At 42.2% G+C, this 23,037-nt stretch overlaps 1 protein-coding gene across 5 annotated transcripts; it reads left to right on the top strand.

Moving 5' to 3' along the window:
* The first annotated feature begins 294 nt into the window (after positions 1–294).
* Positions 295–22,995, top strand: ENTPD5 (ectonucleoside triphosphate diphosphohydrolase 5 (inactive)). Of its 5 annotated transcripts, none has more exons than XM_033063221.2 (15): positions 548–791; positions 2,541–2,668; positions 5,571–5,848; positions 7,116–7,195; positions 8,420–8,563; positions 8,884–8,959; positions 10,544–10,579; positions 11,405–11,493; positions 14,070–14,149; positions 15,367–15,428; positions 16,802–16,903; positions 17,744–17,884; positions 18,223–18,279; positions 19,687–19,802; positions 19,967–22,995. In XM_033063221.2, exons 3-15 carry the CDS (start codon positions 5,632–5,634, stop codon positions 20,051–20,053), a joined length of 1,287 nt encoding a protein of 428 aa, XP_032919112.1. In that variant the 5' UTR covers positions 548–791; positions 2,541–2,668; positions 5,571–5,631; the 3' UTR covers positions 20,054–22,995. The 5 variants fall into 5 exon arrangements, with proteins under 5 accessions (XP_032919114.1, XP_032919112.1, XP_032919111.1 ...); XM_033063220.2 differs by having other exon boundaries at positions 2,555–2,668; XM_033063223.2 differs by lacking the exons at positions 548–791; positions 2,541–2,668 and adding an exon at positions 295–324.
* Positions 22,996–23,037: the final 42 nt, after the last annotated feature.

A 23,037-nucleotide genomic window follows, 5' to 3' on the forward strand; every position in this document is an offset into this window, starting at 1 on the left:
CTCGGCGGCCCGACCCGCCCGCGGGGGGCGCTGCCGCCCCACACGGCCCCACACGGCCTCGCCGGGCCGGGCGCTGCCTGAGGGGAGCTCGCTCCGTCCCGCCCGTACCCGGCGGCGGCAGCGCCGGCCCGGCCGCGGGGGCTGTGCCGCCCATGGCTGCGCGCCCCGAGCGCCGTTCGCGGCCCGGCGGGGGAGACGCGCGTTCCCGCGGGGGCCGGACGGCGCGCGCCCGCCACGCGCAACTCCCGCGACGGGCGGTGCGTCACGCGGGCGGGCCGTGACGCGGCGCGCGGGGCCGGCGGGATGCGGCGCCGCGAGCGGCCGGTGAGCGCGCGCAGCCGGCGGGGGCGGGGGGAGGGGCGCGGCAGCGTCCGCGCGCTGCCATGGACACCGCGCGCCCGCCGCCCGCCCCCCCCCGCCGGTGCCAGCGGCGCCGGGATCGGGAGCGCGCGCGGGGCGGCCGCCGTCCCGCCGCTGCCGGGCGGGGCGAGCCCCCCCGAACCGTGCTCGCTCCCGCGCCCCGGGAGGGCGCTTCGCCGGGCGCGAGCCCGGGCGGGCGGCGGGAGACCGGCGAAACTGCGCCGGCGGCTCCGTTAGTGCCAGGGTTGGGCGGGAGGACGGCCCGTCCCGGCCGAGCGATAGATAGCGCGGGCCGGCCGGTGAGGAGGGGACGGGCGTTCCTGCCAGCGTCACCGGTGCCGGCTCCGGGAAGAGCTGCGGAGTCCCGGGCCGCGCTGCCCGGTACCGCCGGGGCGCAGGGAGGAGGCTCTTGCAGGGGAGAGGAGAGGAAGGTAGGGAAGGGTCCCAGGCGTGTGCAGGGCCAGGGCTGAGGTGACAGCCGTGGGAAGCGGAGCAGGCAGGACGCGCTGGGATGCGCTGCAGGGACGGAGCCAACCGCGCGGCGGGGTCGGGGCATTCCCGGGGAGCGGCTGCGGGAGGCAGCGCCGGAGCGCTCCCGGCTGGCACGGCAGCAAAGCCCTCAGCGTCCCGAGCCTGTGGCAGCCAAGGTCTGTTTTCCAGGAACAGCGGTGTCCCAGGAAAAGGTGCCGTTAGAGCCCCGCAGGTATGCGCGTTCGCGGCTCCCAAGGGTGCCCGCACCGCAGCTAGCGGTTTCCTGGAAAAGCCGCCTTGGTCTAATTAAAGAGGAAAACCGAAAACCCGCTTGGCCAGAAATGTGAATAAGCAAATAATGTGTGTTTGGAGCCTCAGTATGGGGGAAGAAAGATTAAAACTATCGATAACGCATGTTTGTGAGTTGGTTCTACTTATTTCCCCTGGAGTTTAAAGCTCTAGAGCCAGAATTTTACCGAAAATACATGTGCTCAAAGAACACTGTGCCGTTATTCTTATGGAAATACTGGGAAGTTCTGCCTTTGAATTCAGTTATTCCTTCTGTTGTGTCTTCTAAACAGTGTACTACTTTTAAGAAGCTGAAGTTTTTGTCAAAACAATCCAAGAAAGCTGTTTTTTTCAATAGATAAAAATAAGTCCAGAAAAAATATGTAATAACTTTTTTTTTCTGGAAAAAGAAGGGTTTAAAAGTATTTATTTAGTCATGAATGTTAAGTGTTAAACCTCTCATCTGGGAAATAGATTTTGTGACCATAAGAGTTGCTCATCTGGAAAACAGATTTTGTTACTGTTTGAGCACAGAAGACTTTCCATTCTGAATGATTTCTGGTGTGCTTTAGCATGGAAGAATATTAATTGAATTATGTAATTTTATTTGTTTCCTAAATAGTTTTTTTGGGGGGGGTTGGTAAAATATTTACCTGTATTTATATCATTAACATTTATTACTATTATTTTTTAATATTTTTGTGTATCTCCAAATATTTCCCAATATTATGTTAGGAAACAGAAGGGAAATTCTTGTATCTCTGATACACTGCTTCTCCCTCCCCTCAGATCACATTCCTTTTTACAGGGAGATGGTTCTGTTGTGTGGTTTTTGTTTTGTGTGTTATTTTGTCAGAAATAGTCAAGTACTGAATATTTCTTGTCTTGAAAATCACCAGTGTTTCTGCATATGGTGAGCTCTAAGGTTGATTTTTGCTGTCTTAAGGTTAGTAATTGTTATGGTGTAGTTTTTACTTTTGTTGTTTAAAGGAGGCTTTAGTTGGGTTTTTTTTCCCCCTTTCTGTTTCCGCTTTCAGTCTTGGAAGTCTCTGCAAACATTCCAGTATTTTTGAATCATACAGTTTGCATAGTTCTTAAATTTTATATTGGATGTACTTAAACTTTTTCGTTTAGTAGCTAAAATCTGCTGTGTACAGATGACATTTGCACCTGTTTCAGTGGGAAATGAGTGTTCTGTCCTGTTTTGCTGGCTCAGGCCTCAGGGATGTTGGGGTCAACTGTAGTGCTTGTGTAAATGTTTTACTAACTTGAGCTCAAGTTAACTTTCAACTTCTTGAAATTCATCCTGTGTAGTTACATAAGCATGTTTCACTGCTTGTATTGAGTAATGATAAACTCAAATTTGAATAAAACTGGTATTTGATGTGCCTTCTTGACGTTATAATTTGCCTGATACACAGTCCACTCCTGTTAGCTGACAGTGAAGGTGAAGAAGTGCAGGTGCAGCGTCTCTTGCTGTGGTGCTCTGAAGGTGCTTTCCATTAGGAATTCCTGGAGTGGAATAGCTGTTGCTTCCATCCTGCTTCAGGTGTGTGCCTAGCGTACTCATGATCAAGGCTGATTATTACTGCTCCTTTTGAAATACAGTAACTGTGCTTACTGATGGGGAACTGCAGGCTTTACCTTGCTGAGCTGCTTGATTGCATTAATGAGCTTGTGATCACATTACCATCACCCTGTTTTCTCCTTTCTGCTTGTTGTTAATTTTCTCCACCCTGTTGTATTCTGATACCAGCTAGGACTTCTAAGCTGTTTGAGAGGAACTGTTCTGAAAATATTTTTCATTCTCAGTAACTTATCTCTTGTCTATTTCTACCCTGAATTTTTTCTTCCGTACTTTCGATTATATCTCTCCAAATTCTTTTTTCCATTTCTGTTACGGTCTGATGATTTTTCTCTTTTGTCTCTGATTTCTTGCTTTGATCTGTTTTTATTCTTCTTACGGACATTGTTTTGCTAGTGTGCTTGATTGAAGGGGTTTCACCAGTCATTGAAGGGGTTCACTGTGCATTTCTCATTCTCCATGATAGATAAGAAAAATAAAATCCCAAGGTGATTGGTCATGAGTTTGTTGTTTTATGGGGTTTTATTTGTCCTTAGAAGTATAAAAGGAGAAAGAAAAAAAGTCAGGGGAAATGTAGAAAACAGAAAGTGTGATATGGTGGTGGATATCTGAGAAGGGATGGAGAAGAGAAGCTTGAGGGGAGGTATTTAATGTGAGACTAAGAATCTGTCAAGGAAAGTATGAGTTAATGATGGCAGTTGCTCAGATATTTTCGGATCATCAGAGATTCTGAGGCTTACATAACTGTCACATGTGCTGTTTGTAATAGGACTCTGGAGTTTGTTCTTAAGATAGGTGCTTGGGTTGTATTTGTGATAGTTCATTAAACAAAATCCTTATGTTACATGAGAATAAGAACACCCCTTTGAACTTGTTGGAAGGTGGCTCTCACTAATGTACTTTATATTCTGTTAAAACAGTGCAGCTGCCTGGATTTTCAGTGGCCCTCCTTGCTGTGATGAAGCAAACCTGGGTAATGCCTGCTGCATCTTAGTACAAATTCATAAATACAAAACTGCCAAACTTCTTGGCACTCCTCATCAAGTCTCTTCAGGAGAGCACTTTGTTGCAGTACTACGTATTTACTCCTTTCCACATAAAATGTGGGTACTTTAGAAATTCCTGCAATTGGAGTTGATCTGTCACAGACACTGGCCAGGGTCGTTGTCTGCTAGGGAATTGTGGTCAGTTCTTCTCAGAGTGTCCTTCTAAGGCAGAGAGGATCAGGAGTCTGCTTCTTCCCACATCTCTCTGCATCTGTTAGGAACAGGTGGCCAAAAATAAAGGTCACAGCAGGCAGGTGAGATAACCCATCTGCAGTGGGCTGTGCACTTCATTGGCTCTAGACATAACAGAATTCTGGAGTGAGAGAGATGCCTGAGGAATGCGATGGTTTTTTCCTGGAAATGGGTAAAAGTTGATCTCTCTTCACTGCAACTGGGGACGAAGGTCAAGGATGGAGATAAAAATCCTACGAGGGCTGAGTCTGGGGTGGTAAAAGGTAGTGGAGTATAAGTGATCTCTTTGGATGTGGGAGAAAGGTGTGTGGAAATAGAGGTTATAGCAGACTCACATAGAAAGGAAAGGAGAGGGTTTAAAAATGAATACATGCAGGATAGAGACAGCAAATAAAGATTTCAAGAGAATGTACATGGTGCGGCTGAGCAGATTGCTAAAAGACAGTCAAATGTAAGAGCAAGCAGTGGCAGGGGTCTTGGGCAGAGCTGATGAGCAGCCATACAAAGTAGAATATTCAGTGCTGTGGGTGGATGGATGTGTTATCAAATGTCTGGAAAGTGATAAGGAGCTGTTTGCACCTTCTGTGTGCTGAGTCCTCTGTGTGTAGGTTGATGCAGGCAATACTGCATATGGTGAGACATCTGGCCACATGCTCATTTCTGCTGTTAAAGGTGCCTACATATTCTCCTCCTTTTTACCTGGGCACCACAGGATTTCTGTGCCCATGTCTTTTGTTAGCATTTCTCAGGAAAAATACGTGCAGAGGATAGGTGTTCAGGGGAGATGCAGTTGTATCTTGATATCCAATACTGTGCAACACAGCTTTGGGGCTTTGGCTTGTGAAACTGTTGTTAGAAGCTGTGTAAGCAACCTGAGTGTTTGCAGCAACTGCTTTAGGTTTGTGAGAGTGTGTGGGTTTTGTTATTTTTTGTTGTTATTTGCAATTCAAAAAATAAAAATCAAAGTAAAAAGATGGAAAAGAAAAATATGAAAAAGTACCGAGAGGCAGAGCTCAGGTGCTCTTCAGTTCAGCCCCTGTTGTGCAGCACAGGCTTTTCTTGGAGATGGGGATGCTGCTGGAAGGATATGCCTTTATTTTCTCTGTGTGCTAATCTCTCCCAGCAGCTGTTCTTAGCCTGAGATGAAATTCTCTTTGTTTGTGACCGTGAATAACACTTGTGTTCTGCCACAGCATCTCAAGTGTGTAAATACTAAAGTGGTTCTGCCCAGAGTTATCCTCTGGCAATATTTCTTTTCAGATAATATTTGGGCTTTTGGGAGGTTCTGGAGACAGACTCTGAATGTTGAAAGTCTGCAAGACAAATAAGAGAAGGAAATTGTCTGAAAGTTAAAACTAGAAATACTGGAAAGCAAACTACTCCATCTCTTCTGTGCTTAGGAAATGGAGAAACCTTTACTCTGAAAGAACAAATCGGTTAGATGTGGTTGTAGCATTAAGTGCAATAAAACAACTCTTTTTGGATAAGGTGTTGAAAAGTTGAAAAGTATCTAAAGGGAGAATGTATGTGTACAGAATGATTTATTTATTTTCTTTTTAAACAGAGTTTTAAAGGAGAGCGTTCTTGGTAATTTCAATTCCTATTTTTTTTTTTTTTCAACTCTTTAGGACCTTCTGCAGCTCTGTGATTGCTGATACATGCTTGACAGCCTCAAGGGGTCCTGGCAAGATGGCATCTTCCCGACTTCCCATCCTTATAGCATTGGCATTTTCCTCTTTGCCCTTTGTTCTTTCACATTCAAACAGGGTGATGTGGTTTCAAGAGTTCTTTCCACCTAATGTATGCCCTGTAAATGCCAAAGCAAACACTTTTTATGGCATCATGTTTGACGCAGGAAGCACTGGAACCCGCATTCATATTTACACCTTTGTGCAGAAGAGCCCAGGTAAGACCCCCATGTATGGTGACTTAGGTTCCAACTTCTCAAAACAGTTTTGTTTTTTGCCAGCTCAGCATTTGGGGGCAGATGAAGATTTCTACAGTTTGTCCTTCAAATGGTCCTCCTGCAGGTGTTTATCATCCATTTGTCATGGTGTTTTGCTGTGTAAATACTTTTTTTGTAGATCTTTTGAGTCTCAGAGATATAATTGTGGGTATACTGGAGAATTCTGAATTTTCAAACATTTTCATCTATGCAGCTTAAACATCTATGCTGTTTAAAAGGAATATTCCATTGAGATGAAAAGATACTTGTGCTGGTTTTGTCAGGTTGCATATTTCCTTAAATTTTATCAAGAGATACTTGAATTCTGCATGTATTTGTCACATTTTGTAGCAAATTAAAACCAGTAAATTAGAGAGTTGTTAAGTACTGAAGCTCTGAGCCATTTCCAGGAGAGCTCTGCAGAGATTCACTATGCTGCAGTGTATCTGCTGCTCACATGGTGCAGAGGTGCCCAGTTTTGGCTGCACATGTGACAGGATGCAGGAGGATGAATTAGCTTGGGTATGAACAGGTTTGTGAGCCAACCTGTGAGTCAACAGGTTTGCAAAGGTTGAATGCTGGTTGCTGCACATAGTACTTGTGTGTCTTTGCATGACTTCATCCATAGTCTGGAAGGAATGGTACAAGGTCCAGTTCTGTTGGACTCAGTCTGGCTTGTAATACACAATACTCAGGGATAGCTTCTACACCCAAACTGAGCTGTGGTCAAACTTGTTTGGCTTATCAGCCAAGTACTTGGGCAGAGTCAGCTCTGTTCTCAGTTGGATGAATCACCCAAGGATAATTGGAAGTTGATTGTCTGTGTTAATATGCACTAGTATTTCACAATTAGCTTAAGGACAGAAAGGGAAAGAAATTTTATTAAGAATAGGCAATGGTTATGCTGCATTATTGTAACTTACTGTAGTTCACAAGTGCTAAATGAACATGCTTTTAATTATAACAGCATGTTATTAATAAATTGTTTGTGAACGTGGAGGGTACAAGGGCAAGTGTCTGCTAAATATGTTCCTGAAGTGAAGGAGCAAGGCTTGGTTTAGGAGGGGTATAATCTTGTTTGCAAGGAGAATCAAGGATAGTCACTTTACAGTCCTTTTGGAAATTAAAGAATAAGATTTGAGTTGTTGACTGTATCGTGTGATGTTTTGTTTGTTTGCAGAAGATTTGAGTTGTTGACTGTATCATGTAATGTTTTGTTTGTTTGCAGAAAAACTTCCAGAGGTGGAAGGGGAAATCTTTGAGTCTGTGAAGCCAGGTCTGTCTGCCTATGCTGATCAGCCTGAAAAGGTAAGACTGTCCTTCATTCCCTGGGAGTTGATCGAGCTTCTGTTAGATCATTTACATTCTACCAAGCAGTTCAAGTAGTACTGATTGCAATTGCAAAAAGTCAGGAAGAAATGTGAAAGTTCTGCTGCTGTCTCTCTAAACCTGTTCCTCTGCTTTTGTGAGTTAAGTTGTACACGGAAATAGGAGCTGGTATTTTACATATTTCATCAGTGGAACAGTGGCTTAATTAATTGCTTAAGTGTTTATATAATTAGACTATATGCCTTTGAGAATTTCAAAAACAAAGTGATTTTTGTCTTTAGCAGCATCCATATTCAGTGTTTATTTCCCCTCTAGCTATGCCAAATACGAGTAACAAATAATTTTCTCAGTTCTGAAGTAAGCTGCCATTTTCTAGCCCCTGTGCTGACAGGAAGCTCTTTCATAAACTAAAGGAGATGCCAGAGGAATGATAGATTAGATACAATATCTTGTGTGCTTTAGCAGCCTTGAAGCTGGGAGCTAGCACTATGGGGGTTTCAGGTTTCTCATTTTGCTCAGCTGGATTCCACACTGCAGCAATTTGAGTGTGACACTTTATGGAAGAGTGAATGGATTTGGGATTTCTCAAAAACTTTCATACAATCACCTGTGATTCCAGTGAATCTTGCTTGTTGGGTAGGAGGGCAGAGCTCACCCCAAAAGAAATTTCTAGGCATTTCACAGGAGAATGTGTATTGCTAATCCCAAACTGTAATTGTTAGAGCAGTGGAAATAATTGAGGCAGCAGTGATGTCTGTACCTTTATAGCTGGCATTTTAATTGCAGTATTTGCTATGGACACACTTGGAATTCTTATGTTGCATTTAGTGAAATCTACTGGTATTTTCCCTTGCTTTGGTAGTCTCAGTCAGTAATTGCACCATTTAGTTTCATCATACTGCAAGATGTTTAGGTTTGTCGGGTAATCAGTTCCCTCACCTCCCTCCATTCTTTCCAAAAAATACCTTCCACAAACAATTATATTTATCTTCCCCAAAATATATTTATGAATACACCTTTCTTTCCAAGGCAGACATTCGGTTTGATGTTCTAATGAGATGTCTGGCATGGTTTTTGTGCTTACCTTGGGTGTATCTTCTGCTGTTGAATACTGTCTTCACAAGTTTTGAGGAGAAACTGAGAGGCCTATTCTCTGTTGGCCTGTAGGAGGAAACCATATGAAAAACATATTTTTCCTTTCAGGGTGCTGAAACTGTCAAAACATTGCTGGACATGGCCATAGATGCTGTGCCACGTCATCTCTGGAAAAAGACCCCAGTAGTGTTAAAAGCCACAGCTGGACTTCGCTTGCTGTCAGAGGAGAAAGCTCAGGCTCTGCTTTCAGAGGTAGTACTAAGTTGTTTTGTTCTCCCTCATTCATCTTTTTCTTTTTTTTTTTTTTTCTTTTCATTCAGTTCTCTATTCTGTTTAGCATAAGAGAATTTCATCTATGAAAAAAGACTGTAATCCCACCATAGATGAAGCTTGTAGTATATCTTATCTGGTCCTGAAATCCCATCTTGCTGTGGTGGAAAGCACTTTCTTTACTAGCCCCTACTCCACACACTTTTGTTATTTTCTACTGCTGTGTAAAACAAAACTTCGTCACCCTCAGAGCAGACAGGACTCTGAAGACCAAGAAATTGAATCACTATTTCTTTCCTCAGGTGAAAGAAGTCTTTGAGGAATCACCATTCCTTGTTCCAGAGGACAGTGTTGGCATCATGGATGGATCTCATGAAGGTATATTTTAGGAGGGGTAAAAAGTAAAAGCAAAGAGAAACAGGAAAAAGAGAGGTATCTTAGGAACGTGAGAGGGAAATAGAAATGGTTCTTACACTGAGAAAAAGAAAAGGTTTCTGGTCCTGTTTGAAACAATGCAATCCTGCCTTTCTGAGGTGGTGTTCATTACTTGGTCACCCATTAGGCTACAAAAGCAGATACACAAAGAGATTTCACAGGTTTCAGAACAAAACCTTGTCTCAATAAGTATTGTCTGATGCAGGCTGACCAGCTGAAGCCTGCTCTTGGCAACTGGTGCAAAAGAAATGGTGTCCACCTCTGAAAGGATGCATGACAATACATAGCAAGCTGGGAAGCTTATGGAAAGTGCCTTGTAAATTCTGCAATATCAGCATTAAAAAATCATCTATTTTCAATCTAAAATTGGGAGGATTGTGACTATCAGAGGAGAATTAAGGATAATTGGCAAGTATTAAAAATATATAAATGAATAATAAAATAATAAGTTAAAAATATTTTGTTGGGAAAAATACAGCTGGTAAAGTAGCAAGGAAATACCATAAAATACAAGAAAAGGTGAAATATATTGTAGGTTTGGAGTGAACAATGACTTTGCAGTGCAGAAAAAAAATACTGTAACATTCTGGCTGTATATCCAGACATACTGCCTTGGAGAACGGGCAAGTAATGATCATCTGTATGGTGCCTGATGAAGAGAGGCATCCTGTCATGTTTTGTTCAGTTTACAACACTTCCTTATGGCAATTAAATTGCCACTTTGGAAGGTGCTGAAGGAAAGCAAGAAGAATTATCACAGTGCTTAAATAACTAATAAATGGAGGAACATTAAAGAACAAAATCTCTCCGAGAGATGGGGTCAAGAGAAAAGAAGTATCCTTCTGTATTCAAGTGTTTTATAAGTATGGTGCAGTGCATAGTTTGTCACTCTGGATTAATGGGTGAATTGTACAATAAGGAGAACTGTTGTATTGCCAGGGGGCAGGATCAAAGAGGCATAATAGAGGAGCACAGGGTAACCTGCCAAGTTTATTTAAAATCCCTACCTCTTCTACTGTCACATGTTTGCCTGTGTTTGGGTGATAATCATGCCAGTGTCAAGCGAGTCAAAAGAGCTTGTTTGTGTTTTACTGGTTGCTGCTCTGTCTGTAGTGTAATTATAGAAACCTCAAGATTAAAACACAGGGTGGTGTGAATGCAGTTTTCAGATTGGGAATTGAAATGCTGGACTGCAAAAATGGGCCTCAGAAAACTTGTGTATTGTGTCAGCTCATTACTTCTTTGTAGGTTGTTTGGATAATAGATATGATTTGTGTATGCTGCACTTGCATGCATATTACAAAGTCCTACCTATATCAGCTCATGAACCTTATGTGAATCAATAATGCATCATATAATGTAATTATGAGTTTGAATTAATCTCTGAAGTCTGGGGTGGTCAGGTTAATTTAGTAATGACTTCCAGTAAAACAAATAATATGTGGAGGGCTGGTAACAGTGGGGAGGAGATTGGTGAAGTATTCAGTGGTGACTTTTTTTTTTTTTTCTTTTTTTCACTTCTTGCAGGAATTTTAGCCTGGATCACTGTGAACTTTTTGACAGGTAGTTAATTCTGTATAACTACTCTTTAAACTTGAACTTGAGTCTCTTCTGTGGAGGTGATCACCCTGAGTTCCTCTGCCTTGGCCATGCTTTTCTTCCCCGCTCTGTCAGCAGTGCTAAAGCAGTGGATTGTCTTGGGCAGGCTGTGTTCCAAAGTCTGTAGTAAGAAGGAGACATCTTAACCTCAAATGTGCCAGAATTTGCTCCAATCTTGGAGGCACTGGCTAGCTAGTTTCCCTAATGTGCTTTTGGGTGCTGCTAGTGTGTGAGAAACAAGGCCTTGCAGTGTTCTTCATCCCAGTTTGAGCTGTGCAATTACAGGAGTGGTGCAGGGCATGGTGCCTTAGCACTACTGGTTCTGAGAGCTTCTGGGAGTGCAATCAGTGAAAAGAAAATCACTACTCTAGATAGATGAGCAATCAGAAAAGCTGCTCTGGGTGAAGAGAAGTTATAATAGCTCATTTGGCTCTTACCACCCTTCCTTCCTCTACTGGTTTTCACCAGCTATATGGTGGTTACAAAATTTGTGTACTCTCCCTGAGTCTGCTGCAGGTGATACTTTGTCTCTTACTTTTAGCTTTTGCTTGATACCTACATATTTATCTGCTTTTGTCTCCTTGGAGGAGAGATTGGAATCAAGGAAAAAAGTCTGTGAATCTTTCCCTAATATCTTCTGTTTGCCTGCTTGTTCTCTCTGAGGTTTTTTCTTTTGAAGGGCAGCTCAGCCCTCCTTGTAATCATCTGGCAGCTGCCTGAACACCCACACAGTGTCTGCATTTCAGCATTTGTGCATTGGGGCTGCTCTGAGCATGGTGTTGTTTGCAGGGCAGCTGTCTGGCCAGAACCAGCAAACTGTTGGGACTCTGGACTTGGGAGGAGCCTCAACCCAAATCACATTCCTGCCACGGTTTGAGGTGAGGAGTGGTTGAAAGTGTGTGGGTTGGGACTGCAAGGCTGGTGGAGAGATATGAGCACTGCTGCACTCTGGTATCACTTTGTCAGCAGTGGTACAAGCAGAACATCTGTGGTTAACAGAACATCTGTATTTCTGTTTCCCTTTGAGATCAGCTGGCTGATAGGCACTTGAAAACAAAGGAGGCTGAATAATGAGGAAATAAAAAGAAAGCAAATGAGTAAAACCAAAAAGAAATAGCTTTTGTTTTCTAGACTCCGGCTGGGAAAACATCATTCATGTTGATATTGCTGTATATTCAACAAATGTAGAACATTTCTAGGTAGTGTTCTTGAATATTAGAAGAAATTTAGGGGCTGGTCTATCTTTTTTTTTTCCCATTCTAGTCTGATAACAGATCTTCACTAAATTTTGTAGGAGAGGAGTGTTGTATAGGATAAATTTCTTTAATAGTAGCACAGTCAATTCTCTGTTTTCTTATCAATTTCTTCTCATTCCTTTTGAGCATTTTGCTCTCTATCCCTCAGACACCTTTGCTGGATTTCTTAGTAGTTCCATAACTCTTTAGAAACAGTTTGAACTGGGACCCAAGTCTGCAGTTTGCATGAGAAAATTACATGAGTAATGAAAAGGCACTATATCATTCCGTACCTTCATATTGTGATGTTGTTTATGTCACTCTTTCTGAAGGAGTCATTTCTTTAACATTTTTTATTTATAGAACTTGAGATTCTCAGAGGATTTTTCGTGACCACAAAATGCATGGCTTTCACATCAGGATATTTTAATTCTGCAATTGTGTGTTATGTTGAAACATGACATGCAACCTTATCTTGTTCAGCAAAGCCTCAAGTATACTCTGGTCTTGTCCTCTGTTTTGTGTTGATAACACCTGCTAAAGTGGGCACTGGACCAACAGGAAAGGGTGTTGTATGTCAGAGTTTTGGAGAAATAAATAGAACTGTGAAATAGGTTGAACTTCAGCTCAGGATTCAAATGTCCCCTTCAGGCCTTGCAGGAAAAGCCCTGGAGGGTTTGCTGCTGACCAGGACTAATGGTGTGAATTTGTAGGCCAGTGTGGAGTCAATGTTCATGTTGCCTGCTTGTACACTGCTTCTCACCTGTGTTGTCAAGTTCAAATAAATAAGCTCAGTATGTTTTGGGGGGTTTTTCCTATCTGACAGAATTAATAGGGATACCTCCCTTTGATTTGTGAGGATTTTTCCCTCCTGCAATTCCAGGCAGTCACATGTTTGTACTTGTATTAGTTTGGAACAAAATACTGTAACAGTAAGAGATTTGTTTATTAAATATTAATTAGAAGCAAGTAGAGAACATATAATGATAACTGCATGGAGCTGATTTTAATTTCATGGCATTATTGCCAAAGTTAAAAGCAACTGAAAACCAATTGCAGTAATTATGAAATTGCTATTTGGTGTCTGCCTCATTTTTGTGAAAGTAGGGCATGAAAAAAGACAATTGTTTTCTCCAAACTAATTTTTTTTTTAGGATCTCTCCTTTAAATAGTTTTTGTGCTGTAAGGTTTAGAAACAGAACTCAAAATATGGCAGTCTGTGTGTATGAGGCCAAGGATGTGACTGCCATTTCAGTGATAATCAGCTTGAGACTCAAAATAAATTTCAATTTATATTTGCTCAGGAGAAACTCAAGCTGAATACTGTCAAATTCCTTTCAGCTTCGAGCAGGCTTCTGTCTAGGACTCTAGAAAATATAACCCAGATCAGGATTTCCTTACTTGAATGGTAACTGCAGGACTATGCAGCTTCAGTTCTCCTGGAGATTCTGCCGCTTGGCCCAGAATAACAGTGTCTGATCTAAGTGCACAGAGCCAAGAAGGGGTGGGGGAAAGAGCCCATGAGGAGAGACAGAAACTGAGACTGAGAGCTTAGGGAGTGGACACAAAGAAACAGTAAATGATGGCTAAAGCAGTTCAGCCTTACAAGAGTGTGAGTCTGTAGGAAGCTGGGGCAGGGTACCAATGGGATGGAGGTGGGCACAGGGGGAATACTGTGAGAGGAAAAAACTGGAGGTGGTGAGGCAAGAGGCTAATTTAGGTGGAGCAGCCTTAAGACTGGGAGTGAGTGAGTGATCACAGCGTTTCCTTGAGTACCCGGCAAGACATTTGACATGGTGAAAATGGGGCCTATACTTTGTATTTTTAATTCTTGTGAGTACCTCAGTTTAGGTGCCTAGTGTGACTTGCAAAAGTTCATGGCACTTCTAGTGCAGCTGATTTCAATGGGGATTCTATACATGTAGAGTAGCATGTAAGTACTCCAGAAAAATTCAGGTTACCTGAATTAGAAAGTGTTTTCATCCTGATCTGTTGTGCTTCCCTGTTATACATTGAAGTAACACAAAAATCCATGTAAATAAAATCAGTGTTAAAAGCTGCAGATATTACAGCAGAGGCACCATTGGAAAACTGTACTTTTGTCTTCAGAGCAGATCAGATGAGTAAACTCTATGGGTACATCTGTGATATTACATTAAAGCTAGTTATTCTTTATTGCATAATATAAGCTAAAACTTTTTTTTTTTCTTAATTTTTAGGAAACTCTGAAGGAAACCCCTGGGGATTTTCTTACCTCGTTTGAAATGTTTAATAGCACCTACAAGCTCTATACCCACAGGTGAGGAGCAAAAGACTGCAATTTCCACTGGGGAAATCAGTCTTTTTGCAGCCCCTGAGCTAACAGACACATCATCCTGGTACCAGCAGCAGAGACCATGACTTTACTACTTATCTGTATGGAATGGTAGAAGTGGAACATGACATTAGCCATGATCCTGGAATGTTTCCACTGAACTAATGTCACTGCAAGGGAATATTAGGCAGTCTGTCAAATGAAGAGAAAGCATATGAGCTTGTGAGCCCATATTTAAGGAGAAGAATTCTTATTACTGGATTCAAGCCAAATATTCTGGAACAAGCAGAAAGGTAGATATTGTGCCAGTAGTCAGAGCTAAACATGATCAGAGATTTGGAAAGAGAACTTTCCTGGGACTTGTTCCTTAGTGGTGTGAACATTACCATCTCAGCCAGTTATAGAATCTGCTTACTTGACAGCAGCGCTGGTCTAATAGTCATCCTCTCCTACTTCTTACATTTTCTGATGTAACTGATTGCTGTAGTCATCAATACAGTCCATTAGATCACCTAAAATAATTGGAATTGAAAAAATCATCTCCTAAAAATTTGAGAGCTGGAGGTTAGTTTAACTCTGAATATTCTGCAAATGTTTAGAATGACATGACAGAAGGGGTAAGTGGCCAAACACAGAGGTGGGAATGAAAGAATCAACAGGACTTTAATCTAGCTGTGTTGCTGCAATGTGTGATGACATTCTCATAAGCATTGTTCATATTCTAGGTTATAATGAATGTAGCAGTTACCTGTGGTGTCAAACAGGTGAATTTCACACAAAGCCACAGTTCCTGTTTTGTGGGAGGTTCTGCACTCTGCCCTAAGAGCACATAGTTTTGTGTGTGTTACATAAGAGTGGCTGCCCTATCCCCCATGCACTCAGCACATACCCTTCTTTCTCCCTTATTTTTAAGATGGTGCATTTTTGCTTTTCACAATCATCTTGTATAAATGCCACATCAGCTCTAATCACTTCCTGCCGTTTTAGATTTACCCATTTTACAATTCTTTGTATTTCTTTGTGACATTCTTTTGGCCCTCAGGGTTGTTCTGGTAAAGAGAACTCTGCTTCAGACAGGAGAGCCTTGTGGGAATTAGAGGAAGGGAATTTGGTTTGGGAGTTCCAGGACTTAGGAAAAGGGGTATAGGTCAAGCATACCAGATGTGCAGGAATCAAGACTAACATCTGTTTGCTGTTCCCAGCTATTTGGGATTTGGACTAAAAGCTGCAAGACTGGCAACGCTTGGAGCTTTGGATATGGAAGGTATGTTCATACAGTAAAACACTCAAGATTTATGGAGGGATACTTAGACAGCCTTTTGTCAGCAGCCCATTTCCTGTGTCTCTTTACTTCTTTGTTTCACTTTTCTGTTTCTGATGGTATATATTTGTCTGCAAAACAGTTAAGGAGTTGTTTTGTGAGACAGCTGATTTTCCCTATTTTTGAGATCAGCCAGCAATGACACTCAAGTGCAAATTCCAGAAATGCACACGTGGGAGCATGCAAACTCCATGGCCAGCCACAAACACATAGCTTTGCAAGCATCCACAGAAGCACAAGCAGCATGAATAGATCCTTTTCCTGAGGGTTGCTGCTTAGGGAAACCCACTTCGTAGGCGCTTCTGGTATCTGCCTGGCCCGTGGTGTTCCTGTTGTGTGCACTGCCTAGTGTAGATGGAAGCCCACAGACACATCACATGCTCTCACTCACTAACCTGAGTGCATACTCACATTCCTGAGTCTTTCCAGTCTCTCACCCAGAGCTTGGGCCTTTTGTCTAGTCTCTGGCCAGGACCTGGAGTCTTTGCACCTTCTGGATTCTTACTTGACAGCAAGGTGGACTTGTGATAATTACTGGAATGTACTCAAATCAAAAATAGCTGGGAGTAGGAATTAAGAAGAAGAAGAAGATAGGACAGACTGCAGTGATTGGTCACAAGGCTCAGACAGAAAAGCCCAAGGACCAGCTGCTGTCTTACTTGTGACTGTCTTCTTTTATAGTCCCCTCTGGTTTGCCATACTTGTACTTCCCTGATCCTTTAATTCCCCTTTCCCAGCCTTTGAGCCTTTCCCTAAGCATCCCATAGTAAATTTTGCTGTCCCACAGTCTGCCTCAAGCATTCTGTTAGAAATTTGCTTTTTCTGTGAGACCTGTGTGTGCAGCAATAATCATGTTTTCTTCTTATCAGTTACAGTATTTCTGGTTAAACCCCTCAAAGGTACATTGAGTGGATCCTGTAGTGGCCACTGATCTCTGTCTTAGGAGGTTTTGTCTTCATTGCTCAGTTGCTTTGTTTGTCTCAATTATCTGCTGTCATTAGGGTTTGTGCCTCTGTGTGTTTATCACCTCCCAATTCCTGTCTTTTGTGGTGAATAGCCATTATCCAGATACCATTTATCTCATTAACAAATGACAAGCCTCGCTGCTCTGCTGTTTGCAGGACAAAACAATTTTTCCAGATTTGAAACTAGTCCTTAATTTGTAATCAGTTAGTGCCACGTCCATCAATTCAGATTTTTGTACTTTTGCTTAAAGACTTTAATGGAGATCTTTCAGCCTTTTCTGGTTCTGCATATTGATCTATAGCTATGTTAAATTCTGTGCTTTCTGACTCTCCTCTCTGCTCTCATTCCAGTTGTGGATGGACAAATGTTCCGCAGTTCTTGTTTGCCAAAGCAGTTGGAAGCAGAGTGGCACTTTGGGGGAGTGAAATATCGGTATGGTGGCAACAAAGAAGGTAAATTAAGGAGACTACATATTTCTTTTAGAATGAGTCATCTCCAGAATCTGAGTTTTTCCTTGTGAAATATTTCCTCAGTTAACTGATGATGATTGGGATATGAAGGATAGCTGTCCAGTTGTAAAGGTTCATGTCTGAGAAATCCAGATTAAAATCTGAAGCTGTAAGAGTAGCTGATCTATACCCCTGTCCTCTGACTGTGATCTCTTATTGCAAAATCATACCTTTATAGGAAATGTTGAGAATTACTTGTGCAAATAAGAGGTTTTTCTGAGGCTTTGAGCAAAGTGTAAAAATTTTGTGTTAGGATACAAACATTTTGGCCTACCAGTTAATCTCACTTGTGGGACTGTTTCTTAAGTCTCTAATAATAAGTCTCTAATGCTGCATAGAGAGGGTGAGTCTGCTGCCATCGTAGACTTGAACAGATCAGGGAACATGAGAGCTGAATTGCAGATTTAGTGTGTGTGGAGTGGGTTGGTAAAATTGCAGTGTGATGGAGGGAGAAAGCAAGGTTTTACCTAACAGGTGGCAGCAAATGTAGAAGATTCTGCTGACCGCAGAACATGTCAATGGGAGTTGTGTCTGGCATGGAAGTAGTTTGTGTGGCACTTCTTTCAGACACTGCAGTGATCTGCTCTAACCAGCTCTACTTGATGAGGGTGTTTCAGAGTCCTTGCCTGTGTGCAGGTGCTGTATTGGACTACAGAAGGGATATCTAAGCTCTTGTTCTGATGGTTTAATCTCTACTTCTTCAGTTTTTCATCCTGTTGCCACTATTTCTTCCATCTCTTGCATGTGGTCATTGGCTCACCCCATCTGTGTTTATCCTGACAGGAGAAACAGGATTCAAGCCTTGCTACTTGGAAGTACTCAAGGTTGTCAAAGGGAAACTTCACCAACCAGATGAAATTCGTGGAAGTTCCTTCTATGCTTTCTCCTATTACTATGATCGAGCAGCTGACACCAACCTAATCGGTAAATTTGGGATAATCTACCACATATGAGCATGTCAACCAGAAGGTGGACAGAGGAACCCTGGTGGCTGGAACCACGCAGAGCAGAGGAAAGGAATGTTATTGAGAAAGAGGAGATACACAAAATACCTCAAGGGAGTGACATCTATATCTCACTGCAGTTTGGTGTTCAGAGTTCAGCACATGAAATGTGGTCAGGGCTCCAGTTACACCTGCAGCTCTGTTCCAAACAGGTCTCACTCCTAGTGCAGCGTCGCTAAGTTGCACTCTGGGGTCAACTTAGATCAAGAATTCAAATGCTGTCAGGTCTATGATGATGTTTTCTCACATCTTTTTCAGATTATGAACGTGGAGGTGTTTTGGAAGTGAGAGATTTTGAAAGAAAAGCCAAAGAAGGTAATTGTCATGAGCTGGGAAACTGGTTTGGACAAGAAATAACAAAAATATGAATGTGTAGGCAGTACATTATGTGACTTGGAAGAAAAGCAAATTTATTTAACCTTTATTTCACTTACACCTGTCATGTTACTTTTATTAGTCAAAAACTCTAACTGATGCAGAAGACATATGATAGAGCAGTGAGAGGTTGGTGGCTTTACAGCTCTGTTCAGGAGAAGGAGATAGTTCATAGAGTCACTACAAAATAAGAGCTTATTCTGTCAAATCGCAACTCTCTTGAGTTTAAGAGAGTGCTGAATTCTCTGAGTTTGTCACCTTAAATCCTATTTAATCTCTAACAAAATGGAGGGAGAGAGTAAATGGTTTTTAAGTCTGACAGCCTCTTCCTCATTCCTTTTCTTCCCCCCGTCTTTCTTCCTCAATGCTTGTTCTAGTTTTGTACCTCCTGTGGATGAAGAGCTTCCACCTTGCCTGGCTGCTGATGGCTAAAAGCAAATTATCTCTCTAATGTGATTGTTCTCATGAGCAGAAGATGCTTAATTATGTAGTTCAGGACTGACTTTTCTAAAATAAGGCCTAAATTTTAATGATTTTTCAGCTAAACTTAATCTCCCTGGAAACTTGGATTTTGAATAGGGGGATTAGGCTCTAAAATTTGAGTGTGGGTTGGTTGTTATTCTTTCCCTAGATAGTGAGAGAGCTTATTTCCAAAGATGTGGCTAAGATGTTACCTAACATTATCAAACCACTTGCTTAGCTTTAGAGCATCAGAAGATCAATTCTGTGATCCTGAACTAATTTTTCTCTAACTTATTTCAATAGTAGAAGGATGCTGCTCATCTTTTCTTAGCAGGATGTGAACTCTGCTCTTGCTGCCAGTAGAACAGGGCAGTAACAGTCAGTCTAGAAAATGATGCTTAGTGTAAATACATGTCCCAGTCACTGTCACTCTGACTTCAGACCAAGGAATCTTGACTGAGCTGCCGCAAGGGAGTGGTTATTTGGGCAATAGCCTCTTCTATTTCCTTGGAAAAATAAAATAAACTGCCATCCTAGAAAGTGGAATCCATTGCTAGAGCCTCCATGGAGAAAAGATGATGAAAACAAGTGATGCTGTGTTCTTGAAAAAATAAGTAATCTAATACCCTGCTAGTTATCAGTTGAGAGAGTGTGGATTATGTTGCTGTAATGAAAGATGTACTTATGATGGAGTTAAGAGAAACTGGATGTACTACATGGTTTATTCCCCAACATTATAGAATATACAGCATGTACAATGTGTCATATATACCCAATAGATGAGGATGGCTTGTTTGGTAAGCTTTGGCTTGAGTTCAAATGTACAATGTGGATAAAAGCCCTTATTTTACTGAGATCCCTTTTTTTCCTTTTTTCCTTCTCTAGTCTGTGATAACATGGAGAGATACAACTCAGCCAGTCCTTTCCTGTGCATGGATCTTGCTTACATCACTGCTTTATTAAAGGAAGGTTTCGGATTTAGGGACAACACAATCTTAAAGGTGAGAAAAAACAGTTAAATCCCTATCGATTAACATGCATTAGTTGATTTTTCTCACTAATTATCTACTGAATCTTTCCAGATTTGTAACATGTAGTTGCTGTCATTTGTGCAATTTACAAATCTAGAGAACTGTCAGGAACATTTTTTTTTCTTCCTTTATAGTTGACAAAGAAAGTAAACAACATAGAGACAAGCTGGACTTTGGGTGCTACCTTTTACCTGCTGCAGTCTCTGGGGATGACTTATTGACCTGTGACACTGCTGTGGACTTCAGCCTTTCTGAAAATGCTGAGAAAATAAATTGCAATCTCCAGGTATATTGTTCAGCTGGGACTGGTTATAGAGCAGAACATGGACCAAAGATATACAACAGATCTTTACCCTGGATTGGCATTGTGCCTAATGAGAGCATGATTTGTAACTGTGATTGCTATAAATGATCCAGAATCTGCCTTATGAAAGTAAAAAGGTCTAAACCCCAGCAGAGAATATGCAAGGGGCTCAAAACTAGCTTTCACCAGCAAGTGTGTTAGAAGCACAGAGTTCCTGGATGTGGTGGCAGACTACAGACACGTGACTTCTCCTACCCCCTTCTATTTTAAACATACATAAGTTAAGTTTGCTTGTGAGATGTTAAATACAGAAATCAGAAATAGCATCAACAGTCATTCAGAGAAAAGTGAACAACTCTGGATGCTGCCAACCTCAGTGTTCCAAGAATCCAGCTGCTAGCTTAGCAAATACATGGCAAGAATACTCCAGTCTTTCAAGAAGGGCCTGCTGTAAGTACACTTTGGGCATGGTTTTAGGAAAGGTGTTGGCTAAAACAGTAATTTACCAAACATTTTTTTCAGACAGTAGGCATTTTCTAAGCAGAATGTGTGCCTGTGTTTCAGTTTTGCTGCCCTTTACAAGTCTGTGCAGCTACACCATACATCTGACTAACAGACTCGATAAATTTATTCATTTAGCATGTAGTCATAACACATAGTTGTGCTGGCACAACGAGGAGCAGTGCCAGCTATTGAAACTCAACTGCCAGAAGAAGAGCTTGTCACATTCCACCCACAAGGAGATTGCAGTCAGATGAAATGGCTGATCTGACAGCTCACTTTGCTGCGAGAGCCAGTTCTGTTTCTCTGCTCTCAGCAAGGCACAACCACAGCCTTCTCTCTGCTGCTGGTGCTCCTCGGGTTCTTGTGTGAGCTGATTCAGGACACCTAACTTGAGGGGTGCTCACCCAAGAGTCAAGTCTAGTGCTGTCCCAAGGCCAGCAGGCATGGCACAGCCCCATGAGACCTGCTGGGCCAGACAGTGGTCTGAGCACTAGTCCCTTTGGCAGGAGTGAGCTTTATGGTGTGGTCTCCCATTTGAAACCCATCCATTGCCCCAAGTAATATCAGCCGTAGAGACTTTTTATACCCCATGAAATAATTAGAAGCTTGCTACTGTCGTCTCTTCTCCAAGGAATGTGTAAGGTACAGGTGAATTTACCCCATCACAACAAAGAGGTATTACTCATGTGACTAAGGGAAACTTCTATCCACTGCTGTCTTGCGATGAACATCTCCCCGTTGGGCAGTTGCAGTTACCTGTTCGCTCTCAAACACCTTTCCTGCTTCTGTCAAACCAAAGACTGCCCTCACACTGCCTTCTCTGCAAACTGGATTTGAAAATAATTGGTAATTCCCAGCAAGGGGAGGAAGTAGTGCACTCACGTCTTCTATGGTCTGGCCGAACAGCTTGGAGACTTAGAAATTTGCCTTACTGTGAACATTAGTCCCCTTCCTCCAGTTAGCAGTGCAAGTTTGCCTGTGGCTGATTAAGCTATCCCATTTCATATCTCAGGTTTTACAGCACGAGGGTGCAAGGCGCGCTTTTGATTGAACAAATTCGATCAGCAACAAGAAGGCAAGGGTTTGGGATGGAGCCATCCATACTTATCCTATCACTGACACCTTGCCATAAATTCAGGCTGCTTTTTTGAAACAGGAAATGCTCATCCTACATGTGTACCCCTTACCAGAATCTGTTTGAGATCCACATTGAGAAATTCCTGTGTCACACCAAAGGTTCTGTTTGAACATGGAGAAAGTAATTGTGGCCCGTTGTCAACCATAAACATTTCTTATTCCTCTTCCTACTGTTGGCAAAACTTGGTATATGGTCTGGTCTGCAGAACAAGGTGACTGCAAATGCATTCATTTTGTCTTCAGTGAACGCTTTTGTATTCTCACAAATTCACACAAAGTAGGATGCAGTGGTTACAGGCCTGGCCAGGCTGCATTATCCTGAGAGCAAGCTAATGTAATAATCCAGAAGTCATCTTTCAATCTGAGCCAGTGCTGTCATAAATTCTTACTGGATCTTGGGGCTAAGAGCTGGCAGCAGTGAGGCTGTGTTTTGAAGGTGGAATGCTGTATCTAAGGAAGCAGCAGCATTATCTGCCCCCTAAACACACAGCCCTGAGGAGGGCTCGAGGGCTGGGTTTTGTCCAAAGCAAGGAGGGGCTAGAAGAAAGGTACCATGCAGAAGTTGTTTTTTTCTGCATTCTTTTCCTCAGACTCTGGTACTACAAATGCCAGGGGGAAGCATCTGCTTCCCAGTACCAAAGTTGCATTTAATCTGAATGCTCAGGGCCTTAATTTGTCAGTGGCACAATTCATTAACTGAAGCAGAACTTGTGCTCTGGCATGATCCTTCAGTTATTAGAGAAACAAAAACTCTGTTAAAAGGTTTATTTTTGCAAGAAATTGCAGAATTGAGCCCCTGCTGTTTACATCTGAATCCAAGCAAGTGGGGGGATCTGGACAAATCCAGTCAAGTCCTCACACCCTAGTGCAATGAGATTATTTATTAGCTAAACTAAAGAGTAAGCAGCCTTTTAAGAGAAGAGCTCTACTTGCAGCCCTGATTTTTATCTCCTCCTTTGTATTGTCTTTTAGCCAGCCATTAACAAGAACTGCCTAATATGAGTGACTGCAGAAGCACAAGCTTTCATTTCAAAACTTATGTTTCATTCTTTCTGATGTTGATTTCTGATACTGGTCAACCATATGTGTAAATCTTGCCCATGGGCAGTGCTTAGTTTAATTGTGTGAGTGGAAAATGTCTAATGCAAGAGGCTGGTGTTTGGAACCTAAGAATATCTTGAATTATCTATTTTAGTAATTAAAGCATTTTTAACAATATTCAAGATGTTGTGGTATTGTTTTCTTTCCTAGATATCATTG

This window comes from Catharus ustulatus, chromosome 6 (genome assembly GCF_009819885.2).
Source record: "Catharus ustulatus isolate bCatUst1 chromosome 6, bCatUst1.pri.v2, whole genome shotgun sequence".
NCBI classification, from domain to species: Eukaryota; Metazoa; Chordata; class Aves; order Passeriformes; family Turdidae; genus Catharus; species Catharus ustulatus.

Coding starts and splice junctions, on each gene's coding strand:
- ENTPD5 (XM_033063223.2), top strand. CDS start 5,632: ATGGCATCTTCCCGACTTCCCATCCTTATAGCATTGGCATTTTCCTCT. Junction 11,494..14,069: donor CATTCCTGCCACGGTTTGAG/GTGAGGAGTGGT, acceptor CTTAATTTTTAG/GAAACTCTGAAGGAAACCCC. Junction 19,803..19,966: donor GGGACAACACAATCTTAAAG/GTGAGAAAAAAC, acceptor CTTCCTTTATAG/TTGACAAAGAAAGTAAACAA.